General features: G+C 33.7%; 1 protein-coding gene across 10 annotated transcripts; it reads right to left on the bottom strand.

Moving 5' to 3' along the window:
* Nucleotides 1-2,492: 2,492 nt before the first annotated feature.
* LOC112790268 (VIN3-like protein 1) lies at nucleotides 2,493-8,970 on the bottom strand. 10 transcript variants are annotated; one of them, XM_072232797.1, is made up of 7 exons: nucleotides 8,271-8,761; nucleotides 7,059-7,134; nucleotides 6,145-6,179; nucleotides 5,887-6,059; nucleotides 4,834-5,461; nucleotides 4,119-4,429; nucleotides 2,493-4,004 (listed from the first exon to the last, which is right to left on the bottom strand). In XM_072232797.1, the coding sequence occupies exons 5-7, from the start codon at nucleotides 5,280-5,282 to the stop codon at nucleotides 2,815-2,817; spliced, it is 1,950 nt and encodes a 649-aa protein (XP_072088898.1). In that variant the 5' UTR covers nucleotides 5,283-5,461; nucleotides 5,887-6,059; nucleotides 6,145-6,179; nucleotides 7,059-7,134; nucleotides 8,271-8,761; the 3' UTR covers nucleotides 2,493-2,814. The 10 variants fall into 10 exon arrangements, with proteins under 10 accessions (XP_072088898.1, XP_072088899.1, XP_072088900.1 ...); XM_072232798.1 differs by having other exon boundaries at nucleotides 5,990-6,059; nucleotides 8,271-8,641; XM_072232799.1 differs by having other exon boundaries at nucleotides 4,834-5,466; nucleotides 8,271-8,592.
* Nucleotides 8,971-13,656: the final 4,686 nt, after the last annotated feature.

Here is a 13,656-nt window from a genome sequence, read left to right as displayed (position 1 = left end):
CTTAACCGAGTTTCTGAAAACTCTTCCTACCACTCCACACTAACCAAAGCTCTATTAATATGACTGCATGAATGGCCCCGAAACCAGGTAAACTTTTGATCGGTGAGCGGTAAATCCACTAAGTGCATATCTTGTATTCAAGTCTTGAATTTCTCAACAAACAGAGGTAAACGATTAGTACCTTTTCATTCTTCCACACGTACTATCTCATTGAAGTCCCCCATAAAACAATAAGGAACCTGACATAACCCAGCTATGTAACTTGAATCCTCCCAAACATGACTCTTCTCTTTTCTACCATGCGCACCATAGACCAAGAAAAAAGCACAGTTGAAATTATTCTTTAATAATACCCCTTCAATACACAGCCATCTTTCTCCCTTACAGCAATTATTCAATTTAAACATCATTCATCCCATATGATCAACAGACCCCCGGATGCACCATCAGAGCCTACAAATTTCCACCCTGCACCATCATTCCCCCATATTCTTGCAACGTCAAACCTCGTCACTACTCGCCTTTTAGTCTCAATCAATCCTAACAAGTTTAAACTATGTTTATTCTTTAGGTTCTTCACCATTCTTATCTTCCCATCACCCCACAACTCCCTAGCATTCCATGCACTAAAAATCATTTAAAACTATTTTGACACACTTGTTTTTTATTTTTGGGTCTGCACTGCCTCATCTTTGCCTTCTGTTTTCTGAGCTATTTCCTCATTCTGTACTTGAAGAATTGCCATGATGTCATCCTCCTCGTTATACAACACAGCACCTGATTCCACCGCCAACTCCTAGGCCATTTTGTTTTCTAGCATTTGTTCCTCCAACTTTGAGCCCTGGGTGTCACTATCTCCCTCCTCTTTTTCAGTTTCTACCTATCCAACGAACTGCATAATTCTATGTCTTTTGCATACCCAACTGCTTCTCCCCATTGACCTCCTAACGTATTGAATGTATCCAATGACCATGCGTGCAATGGAACCCCAACATATTGGAGCCCCACTCTTCGAGTTTCACACCGCTGCGACTCCTCCCACCTCCATACCTTGTGAAACACTTGTAATAGACAATTCAATTGAAAAGTATAAGTGTCGTCAGCATGCAGAACACTATCAAAGGTCAAGAGAGATTTGTATGCTCTCATCTCCCGAATCTGGACAACGGAAGAAAAGTTCTTTGTAATTGTTTCCTTCAAGGAGATGAAATCAATAGGCTTCGACGTAGCCCCTACGAAACTTCTCTGCAACCATTCCAGATTTTCTTTCGCCACTGCTACTTCCACCTCCTTTCTCCCTTCATCTCTATGCAGGTTTTTTACTATTTCCTTCGTCCATAATTCTCGTCCAATTGACAAAGAATCATTGTTGCCTACTTATCGATATGGTTGACAAAAATTTGGGTCCTGACTGTCATCTCCTCTCCGTTTCTTATTCATGTCTGTTGTTTCTGACACTCTTTTATACCTAGTCTCTCCCACAAAGATGATCTTACCTCTCAGCCTCATTCGATTCATCTCCGCTATGGCTTTCAAGACTCCTCCTTTTGTCGTATACCGTATTAAAGGAAAAATGTATAAATCACCATTTTTTTGCTTTCGAGAAAGATATATATCGTTGATGCGCCCAGTCCAGTTGAACAACTGGAATAACTCTCTCTTCTAAATGTCTTCAGACAGATTATTCACAAAAATAGAGAAAGACTCATGTTCTAACCGCCGATACTCTTCTCTGTTCCAAATCCTAGGATCTTTGCCATGTTCCTTAGACCTATCCCTCCCTGTGTTTCCTACGCACACTCTCTCTCGCTCTCATTATTCATGTTTCCATTTTAATATCAATCTCGCTACACATTCAATTTTTTTTGGTAATCAAGTCCAACCAATTGTAGCTTTCTAAAAAGCTATTTAAGTACTTATAGAAAAGTTAAAAAAAATAATTTCTCTCATGATAAAATTTTTTTTATCACACTTCTTTTAAAATAGATACTTTTAAAACTAAAAAAATCAAATACAAAATAACTTATTTATAAACTACTTTTAATATAAGTATTTATTGTTTAAATTATTTTTAAAAAAAAACTTAATTAAAAACTAGGCCTTAATCTAATCTAATATTCTAAAATCTTAAAACAGCTCAACGCTTGACAGAGTATCAAACAGTTTATCAATTTTCAAGCAGCTAAAATAAATCCAACTTTACTCCTCGAGACTTTTTTCAGAATACCATTACGATTGCTTAGGTATAAATTAAAGATTAAAAAGAAAAAGTTGACTGGTATTAATTAAATCAAATCAAATAACATATGTACTTACTACTTAGTCACCAAAAAAAAAAATAACATGTCCTTCAAATGAAAAGTAATGAGAAGTTCAACACTAAATAAATAAATAATATCGTCAACAAACTACAATTCAAATGACATAATTTCTCCGTCTTAACTTAAACATTTTGGATTCAAATTTCATCTCTAACTTTAAAAATAAATAAATAAATAAATAATATCTTTTTTGATTAAATTCATAATAAAGGCGGTAGTCCATGAAATCGCAAAATGGCTACATCTTGAAACTTCACGTCAAAAGATCCTCCGAACCACGGACAAAAGAATTACAGTTTCCACATCTTCAATGCAAATCCTTTTAATGCAAGATAGAACTTGTCTACAATAAGAATGAATCACTTGGAATGTGATTGACTAAAAAAATGCCTGTACAAGGAAGGCGGAAACAATCAGAGGGTAATTTTGACATAAAAATGGTTAACGTAAGATCCATGGGAATAGCAGACTTGTACAACAGGATTCCACACCCTTAGTTTGATGCCAAAGCTTTATTACAGAATCCAGTTCTTGGCCTCTTGTTGGATATAATGTCATAAAAAGAGTCAACAAGTTGCCCTGCCAAACTGCTTGGATCATCAATGAGAGTTTGAACGAAGGTGTTAACCACCCTGCGTTCTTGGTCTGTTGACCTCAGACTAAACCATGTTAGCAATTTCAACCTAAATTCCTGTTTTATGTGACCCTCACATTCTAGCCAACGAATTACTTTCACGCAATACTCGAAGTTCTCATCCAGGGAAGATGAACCATCAGATATGCGTACAGGAGAACCATTTATCAAAGTACTGTCACAATCATGTATCTCTTCATTCGTGCTTGCTATCCTTTTTCTAGTCACATCTATGCGAGAGTCGACAGCTGGCACTTCCCCTGTTGGGCGATGGGTCCAGGTTTGGGAATCACCACTCCCATGGGATCTTGCTAAACCATTCTTCTCAAGATCATGAGAGGCAGCATCATCATCTGCCTCAACAGCCTGCATCAAAGTGCAACCATTATCTTCATCCCTGGAAGACTCAAAAGGAGGTGTTAGTTCTTCATTTAAATCCGGAACTGAAACAACATTTAAATCAAGGCCTCGTGGAACTGAAGGCAACTGCTCTTCTGGAGTTTTAGGCTTGACCATTTCACTTTGTCCACAGCACGTTTTCATATCAGCACAGCAAATATCTTCAAGATAACCTTGTTCCTGAGCCCAAGCTAGATGCAAAATTTTTCCAAGGTCTCGAACCTTAAATCCAGAGTCTTTCATAGTGCGATTGGGCTCAATCTTCGAGCCAGAAGAACAAGCCCCAATTTGAAAATTCTCTCTCTTTCGTACCATAGCAACAGATGGAGGAACGTTTTGAATTATCTCGATGCTCTTCGTGAAACATTTAGCCTCAGAATGACCCAGGTCTCCTGAATCCGTATATGATACAATGCGGAAAGTATATTCTGTACAAGGCTGAAGGTTGGATATCAAAACCCTCCTCTGTGATCTAGGAATCACAGAAACAGGATCTTTGGTGTGTGATTCTTCCCTACTCTTGTAATACCAAAGCTTGTATCCCTTACTGTTCTCAGCCGCCACATTTGATACTTCAAGTAAAATGATTTTGACAGAGGAAGCTGTTACCTCTTCAAAAACAAACTTGCAAGCAGCAGGAAGTGAACCCTCTGTGATGTTAAAAAAAAGATGTCATCATGAATCAAACAATAAAAGTGATGTGAAGAAACCAGCAAGAAATTTGCACAAGCTATTTTAAACAAATTAAGAGAACCAGATCAAACCTCTGGAATCAGGATTCACATTTGGAACACTAGCCAGCCATCTGTCAGCTTTCTCAATAGCAAGAGTGCAGAATTTCTGCACATCACCAGCTATAGGGAGTCTGCTGACAATGCCTCGTGCCATCTTGGCAGAAACCCCATTAACTGGACCAACTTCTGTCTCCAGTTTAGCCTTCGCCTTTTGTACCAGTTCATGCAACTCTCTAAATTTCAAAGTCCCATCCAAGAGCCTGTAGCTCAAATATATCCTGTGACAGAGTGCATCTACACGTCTAGCATCCTTTGCAATAGTTAGCTGTTTCTTCCAGCATCTGCCATTTTTAACCATGAATCACCAATATTATCAAAATAAGGTTGGAAATTCAGTTATAAAAGTTGCAAATGGTATAGATAATACATAGCTTCAACTGTACTGTAAGAGCTGAAAACACCCTATTAGAATTCATCTTCTAAAATCCAAATTGAAGGAAGTAAAAACCGCAAGAGTTTCCCATGCTTTCATGCCACAAACATGAAATGTTAGTGTGCGGTGGGCAGAGAAGAGGCGGGAAACATACACAAATCTTTTAAATTCTATATTCAAAATAGAAGTCAAGAAGCCTTTTTTTTCCTGCTAGACACAGTATAAATCGATTCACCAAATTGGCAAGACCAAACTATATCAAGGGGGGACATAAATTCCCGATAGATCACCAGGTTAGGAAAATCCACTTACTCAAGTATCCCAGTAACTTTGCCACATGATGCACAACAATAGCCACCATCTAGTTGCATCAGTTGCCCATGATCAACAACTCCTACTTTTTCATGTTTGAGAGCACACTCGATATGGCAAGACAATCCACAATAGTCCCCTTGAGTAGATTCAGACAAGCATACCAACCAAAGACTAGGATCTTTGTTATCATCAAAAAGGTGACAAATACAACAAGAACACCGTCTACAAAATGTGTCATCTATAGATAGAACAGCCCTACAGGCAGCATTTTTGCAGATCCAAGAGTTAGAATGTCCAGATTCAGAAGTCTGGTCAGGATTAGGAAAGATCCGCATGGGGTTTTCAGCCTTCCGATTTTGCTTCCTGAAAGGCGGATTTCCAACATTGGAAGCTTTTTTTGAATCTTGTTTCTTAGTTGTCTTACCAGTTGACTTAGTTTCAGCCATCCTTCCTTTTGCAGTAACTTTCTTATGGTCCTTAGCAAAGCACGTTGGAAGAAGTTCCTTCTTCGGACCAGCCTTCACAAACTCTTGAAGGAGTTCTGAACTTCTTGAAGCATCATCAGAATGGCCATTTTTTTCGGGAGTACTTTGCACACTGGAAGAGAGGCTTTGCACACCAGAAACTGAACTTTGGCCAACCAACAGAGAAAACAAAGGGAAAATTGAAATGATATAGTCAATAAAAACTAGACTCAGAGAAAGACAGCAACAACTGAACAAAATTAACAAAGATAACAGACTACAAAAGTATTGAATGGAAAAATTTAGCCCCAATCCATCATTAGGGGCACCTAGTCACAATAGTGTATAATACAGAAAACAGAGGACAATAAAAATATGGAATAGGATGGTCAAAACTATGTGCATTACACAGGAAATCAATGTAATTGATGTGTAGAATCGAAGAAATGAACAGGAAAAACATAATATATGTTTGAAGAAATAATGGTTTCATATGCAACCTCTGAGAAATTTCCAAAAGGTTATATGTCATCCAAATATCGATTCATTAAGCTTTTTGTGAGACACACTAGAAATCATAAACCACCTGATCAAGAAATAACATATAAACGTTGGCTCCTTAGAGGACACCGATTTTTTTTGTAAAAATTCCTCTTTGCAGTGATAGCAATGGTGTTAAATCAAGCCACCTTCAAATTTAAAAGCTTTCAAAATTCCCAGACATCAGCATTGAAATCATGTCCAGAAGCCAACAGCAAACTACATCAGCCATTCAGACACAATCATTTTCAGAACCAGCCAGATCAAACAGAAATATAAATCAGGTATAGGTGTTCTATTCTACCTGCAAATGAACATGCTAAGGACAACACCTGGAATCTGGAAGGGGAATATAAGAAAGAAGAAAAAAAAAGAATACAAGATACAATAAGGAGGAATAAAGTATCAAGCCATCCTGAATCGGATTGATAAAACAATCTTCAAAATAAATTCCAAGAAAGTTATCAAAATCATTCAAGCACACAAAGTACTAAACAGAAGAAAGGTTACAGGGAGTATCTTAGAGACGCCAGATCATTCCTACCACAGGAAAAAAAGAAAAAATTATCTTGAAACATTTCATACAAGGAAGCATCTAAATAGCCGCATACAACATAGCAACCCAAGGCATCCAAGTCCAATGTGTGGCTGCTATGATTGAAACCTATTCATATAGATAGGCATCTATGCAAGTGAGAAAGCGTGTTCCAACACTTCACTTTCTTAAGTTGCTATATATATATATATATATATATATATATTGCACCATCTAAACATGGAAAGTGATTATTCAATGTTATTGCTGGTTTAATAAGAAATCATCGCCTTGACATTCCATATCAGAAATTCAAAGAATTGCTCCTCAATACGTACATAATAAAAAGGGGTGATTTTTTTTAAGAGTATAAATAAGCTAATCTTAAATGTGTGAATAAATTAGAAATCTGTCTTGTTGATTTTAGAATATGAAAATTTACTAATATATCTTCTACATCAGCAAGTAAATTATAAAATGAACCATGTATCTTTTCTAAAGCCTGATGCCAAGTGCATTCTATACCATACTCCACCTTTTCAATAGATTAAGATATGACACTGTGCAAAATAAAATCACTATAGCTAAGGCTCAGCATTATATACAGCATAAAAAGGGAAAATAGATGTTTGTAATGCTAACATTCGAAAGAGAAGATAAAAAGAGAAAGCTCAGAACCACACCTTTACAAACGAATTTCTCTTCTAAGTCCATTAGCAAGTGCTGAACACTACAAGTATACAACTCAATTGCCCTTGTCTGAAAAATGGGATAAATAACATCATAAAGGTGCTGCTTCTGTTAGTGGGATGATCAAAGTAGCGTCATGTACACATTATCACTACACCTTCTGTCTATATAATAGAAAAAGAAAACTTGCAAGTATAGCCTCAACTACGATATTACACCGAAAAAAGTTAAGAAATGGTAATTATCCAGAAAGGTAAATTAAGCATTGCCCTGATCAAGTTAAAATTACAGTTGTCTAAAGATCAAGGACAAGCAACTAAAAGCAACATCAATAAGGAAGTTTAACTTTTGATTGTAGTACACAACTAATATTACTTCCCAAAAAAAAAAAAAAGCGATGATATTTCGTGGGAACAATGTGTATTCATAAAGTCAAATACAAGAATGTAGCTCATGCCTCGTGAATAAACCAGCAACAAAGGAGACTCCAATACAGATTCTTAAAAGTGGGTGGGGAAATAAAAAAACAAGACTACAAATATATGTTTTCTTCTCCATTATTTCATCACAGACCACGATGCCTCATGCACAAATAAATAAATAAAAGGAATGGCATATAAACCTCCCTACAACATTCCAAACACTCAATTACTACGACCAAAAAGAAAAAAGAAAAAAACAATCTTTTTTCCCCTAGAACACCAAATTTAGAAAGTAAGTAGATAGATATTGAAAAAACATAATTTATTAATAAATTAATATATATTGTAAATGCCAAATATGAAGCTGAGGAGGAGAGTGGAAAACACGTTAAAATCGCACATCAAGATTCAACAGCTGTTGTCATATGCATTGTGCCGTGCGCAATAACAACGAGCTAAATTAAAGCCAGCTTTTCTATTTTTCTTCTCCTTTCCAAAAGTAGAAACGATTCCAACACGCAAACATAAACGAAGAAAAAACATGTATTTCTTACAAAATCACGAACCGTTATCACAAATCAGACAAAAGCAAAGTGTAAATGAAACGTAGCAAAGCAAAACAAGAACGAATCTGCGTAGTAATAACAAAACAAAAAAAAAGAAGAAGAAAGAAGGGAAGGAAAAAGATAACCGGAAAAAAGAAGCAATAAATAAATAAAATTTATAAAAGGAAAGAGAAAATTTTGGAAAAGGTGAAGAAGAATCTTGGAGGAGTGGACGCACCTTGGGAAAAATGGGAATGTATCGAGGGTTTATGGAGGGAGCAATTTGCTCCCAAAGGAACAGGAAAACCAATCCAAAGCGCTACTTCTGCTTCTCCGTTGGTTAGTTGTGTTAGCTTCAATACAACAGAGAGAGAGAAAGAGAGAGGAACTTGTACGAGTTGCTCACGTTTTAGAACTGAGGGGGAAGGTGGGGAACATCACGCGCAGAGGAGGGAGCGTGGCGAAGGGAGGCGGAGTAGCACGAAAGAAAGCAGGGGTTTGGGGTTTTCTGCAGGTTCTTGGGAGTTAGGATACTTGCCTCACTCTCGTTGTTATTGCGTGCCTCCTATGCCTACGCTACACGCCTTTAAACTATTTTCCATTCACTTTAATCAACTGCATGGACTTAAATGCCCTTAAATACTCTTGCACGAAATACAATAACTATGACAAATGAATAGCCTGGCTTAGTTTTCCGTTTTTTTCTGAAATAAAATTTCAAAACGCATTAGATATTAGATGCAGACAATTTTTTGTCAAAAGAAAATTCAATCGAATGACGAATTCATATTTCTTATAAATTTAAATCAAAAGGAAAATTTTAGGTAATTAATTCTTTTAGCTAATATTTTAATAAATTAGTCAATTTTAAGCTAAATAAAAAGGTAAAAAACGTAAATAAAACTATTGAAACTCATTACGTAGATGCTAAATAAAAAAATGTTACGTGAATATTTTTAATGGACATATCTATATATATCAATATAATTAATATCGATTTACAAATGTTGATAGTAAATTGAATTAGTATTAGGATGTCAGATAAATTGAATGGGTTTAATTCGATTTATGCATATATGTTGTTAATTTTAGTAAATCGAATGTGCTTAATTCGATTTATTTAGTAATATACTGTAAATTGAATTTGGGTGCTTCCATTTACGATTATTCTACCAAAAAATATAAATGAATTTAGACTAATTCGATTTAGCTCATATTACTAAGTAAATCGAATTGAACACATTCAATTTGTATGAAATCTTAGTAAATCGATACTAACTGTTTCAATTTATATAGAAATGTTCATTAGGGACATTTATATTAGGGGTGTGTATGGGTCGGGTGAAACCGGGTTTGATGTGACCCATACTTGACTCGAAATATATATTGGGCCTATTTATTAGACCCGAATTCGACCCTAAACCCGATGAAACTTATACACTTTCGGGCCATAATTATACCGGATAAAAATCGAGTGAAAACTGAGTCATTAACATTATATTACCTTAATACCTTCTTATAAGCTAGCATGTGAAAATATCCAAATTTCCAAGACTCCAACTATTATTTGACATGATAAAATTCACTTAGAAAAATATAATAAAAACCAATTCTTCTCTAAAATTAAAGCATAACCATAATCAATACTAATATTGTATAATAACACCAAATATTTAAATCAATACAAATAACACAACATTATGCATTAGTCTAAAATCTTATGCATTTTAAACATAAAACATTAACTTATAGTCTTATAATAACTAATAACACAAAATATTAAGGTTTACAATACTTAAATTCCACATAAGAATAGCCATAATCAATCACTAATAACACAAAATATTAATTGTGTATGATGACCGGGTCACCGGGCCGACTTCGGGTGACCCGAGCCATGACCCGGACCCGACCCGAAATAATGACCGGATCTATTTTTGAGACTCTTACCCGACCCTAGACCCGATAAAATCACACCAAATTAGCTCCTAAAGTACTCGGGACCGGGCCGAATCTCCGGACCGGACCGGACCATGCACACCCCTAATTCACGTAACATTTTTTCACCTGAGAGATCTACGTAATTTTAAACTTTAATTGGTTATTTACGTTTTTTATCCTAAATAAAAAGAATATTTAAAATTATTAAAAAAATTAACAAAAAATATCTAAAATTATAAAAATTTAAAATCTAAAAAAATTAAAATAATTAAAAAGAACATCCAAAACTTAACAAAATAAAACCTCTAAAATTATAAAAAAAAACATTTAAAACCTCTAAAATTTAAATATTCAAAATTTAAAAATATTATTTATTTTTATTTACTTTTTAATGTATATTCTCAAAAAAAAAAAATTAAAAACATCTAAATTTAAACGCCTAAAACTTAGGTATAAAAATTATCTAAAATGACTTTATTTTTAATAATTGTTTTTATTTACTTTTAATTATATATTCTCAAAAAAATATTTTAAAACATCTAAAATTTAAATATTTAAAATATAAGTATAAGAAACATCTTATGCCTTCTTTTTTAATAGTGTGTTTTTATTTATTTTTTATTATATGATTTCAAAAAAATATTTAAAACTTTTAAAATTTAAATATTTAAAATTTAGATATATATAAGAAATATTTGTAAGTGATGCATTTTTTTATCATAATTAATTAAAAGAGTTTTGTGTTCAGATGTTAGAATTTTCTGCTAGGTTTCGTATATTATTTTACAATAATTTTTTATCTTTTTTTATGTTTTGAATATTTTTTGTTAGGTTTGGAGTTTTTATAATGATTTTAGATATTTTTTATTTAATTATAAACTTTTTTGTTAGTTTTTGATTTTTTTTATTTAATTTTAGATCTTTTTGTTACTTGTTTATATCCCAACTAATAATTAATTATTGTTAACTGATATCTTAATTAAGAAATAAGTATTGTTTTGGTCTCTGATGTTGAGGGTCAAAATCGAAACCGTCCTCATTGTAATTTTTTATTTAGAATCATCCTTAATGTTTTTTTTCGTATTAAAATCGTCATTTTTAATAAAATTTTTAATTTTATTCCTAAACTACCCCTATTTTAATAAAAAATTATAAAATTTTAAAAAAATAAAATAAAACACGCGTGGGGGAGGGGGACGGAAAGGACGCGGGGATGGGGTGGGGGTGGGGGAAGGGGAGAGGGGGAAGGGGACGGCGGCAGCGAAACTTGGAGCCGTCGTCGTCGGACTTGCCGCCTCGCGCGTCTTGCCGCCTCGCGCGCTTGCCGCCTCGCGCGTCTCGCTGCCTCGCGCGCCTCGTCGCCTCGCCGCTTCATCTGCACCTCGCTTTCTGCTTCTGCATCTTGCTTCTGCTTTCTTACTTTCCTGATTTGGCTTCATGCTTCTGCTTCTTGTTTTTTACTTCTGCTGCTTCTACTTCTTGGTTTGGTGGTGGTGTTGGTGGTGATGGTGTTGGTGTTGATGTTGATGTTGGTGTTGGTGGTGTTGGTGTTGGTGTTAGTGGTGGTGGTGTTGGTATTTCTTTTTGTTTCTGCTTCTTGCTTTTTGCTTCTGCTGATTTTGAGTTTTTGCATCTGTTTCTGCTTCTTGTGTTGGTGTTGGTGTTGGTGGTGGTAGTGGTGGTTGTGGAGGAGGAGGAGGTAAATGCTGGTAGGGGTGAGAGTATTTTTGTCCGAAAAAAATTAAAAGGACGATTTTAATATGAAAAAAACGTTAAGAATGATTCCAAATAAAAAATTACGATGGGGACGGTTTTAATTCTGACTTTCAATGTTAGGGACCAAAACAATACTTATTCCCCTTAATTAATTATCTATTATAATTAAATTGAAAAATATTCATCCATATTTTTTATTGTCCTTTTGTCTTTTATATTTCTATCTTATAATAAAAATGTATATAAAAGTAGAATGTTTATAACTTTTTTTTAGAAGAAAACTTTTATTTAAGAAAATAGCTAAAAGCTATTAAGATAAAAAAGATATTATTTTTATGTTGAACTATAATTTGAGAGGAGATACAGAATTCAATTACAAAGAATCTTATATGACATATATAAACAGAGAATCACAAATTTTTTTATTTCTAATTCTACACAAAAGTATTGTAACACGGAAAAAAATATCTTCTCTTCTTCTCTAAATAGATCTACAAGCTTCGTGAATCTGGAAGTACAACTTCCATGAAAAAAAAGTTTCTTTTATTGCATTTTCATTCCATATATGCAATACCATGTTCAAAATATCCATAAAAAAATTAATATACCACAAAAAGATATACTACAAAGGAAAGAGACCAACCACAAAAAAATTATTATGGATTTAGATCTGAATCTCAAATCTAAATCTCCAAAAAAAAAAGAAAAGAAACAAGAACAGAAAGCAAATAGCCAAGAGGAGAAAGATGGGTGAAAGAAAGAAAAGAAGGGGCGGCAGGGAGATGTGGACGGCGAGAGAGTGGCGATAATGGGAGGTATGACTTGCTAAGAGAAAAGAGAGTCTATGACAGTAAACAAAGAGGAGGATGAAAGATGATAAAGAAGGAAAGACAAAGGAGAGATAGAAGAAAAAAAAAGTTAAAAGAGAGGAATAGAAGAGGGTCATCACGGCCTAGACTAAGGCAGCGACGACAGTCTTTAAGAGAGATTCACAGCTTTTTTTAAGAGAGAGAAAGAGAGAGAGAGAGGCATTGCACTGAATTTTAGAATGTTTATGATTTTGATAGATATTACATACTCTCAAGGTAATAAACTCGTAGTTTATACTTTATCTTAAAAGATTGTTACAGAATCATAATTCGTAATATTTTAAAATGAAATATAGATGACTCATAAATTAAAAACAATATAAACATATGTAATTTTAAAAATATAAAATTAAATTCAAATTTTTACATATATATTTATTATCAATTTTCTTATTTTAATTATTTATGCAGTATATTAATATACTTTAATTACTATAATATAGTCTCTTTTTGTGAAGAAAGATAATTTTATTAGATGTGAATAAAATTATAAATTTTCATAAATAGGACTATCAGCAAAAATAAAAAAGGAGTTCCACACTCAAAGAAAATGAATATAGTAGCAACAAAAATAAATTAAAGAAAAAGAGAAAATTGTATAATAAAGAGAGAGAAATAAAAATTACTATTCAAAATATAACAAAACAAATTTAACGCTAATTCTAACTCTTTTTTTTTTTAAAAAAATTCAAAATTTAAATTTCAAACACTAGAATTTTTCTATTCCTATTCTTACGTTTTTTTTTTTTGTCCGTGTAATTCAAATATTTCATTCTCTTCTTCTTAACAATAAATTAATAATACATTTGTCCCGCTAATCTAATTTCATTATAAACCAATCAATGGATCAGAATGAAAAAAAATAGAGCAAAATAAAATTTCAATGTTGAGAGGGCTGAGAAAAAAAAGGAGAGAAACATAAGAGCAAAGATAATAATCAATGTTGATAGGAAAATAGGAGAGATTGGGGACATAAGTGGTGAAAAAAGAGAAAAGAAAGCTTTAATCGAGAGACAAAAGTAATACAACAACTTTAAGGACAGAGACTATAAAGACGGTAAAAATGAAACAAGACTAGGATTTTGAGCATTTTTATCA

This window comes from Arachis hypogaea, chromosome 3 (genome assembly GCF_003086295.3).
Source record: "Arachis hypogaea cultivar Tifrunner chromosome 3, arahy.Tifrunner.gnm2.J5K5, whole genome shotgun sequence".
NCBI classification, from domain to species: domain Eukaryota; kingdom Viridiplantae; phylum Streptophyta; class Magnoliopsida; order Fabales; family Fabaceae; genus Arachis; species Arachis hypogaea.
The sequence above is the reverse complement of the archived record's forward strand: the minus strand, read 5'-3'. Positions and strand labels throughout refer to the sequence as shown.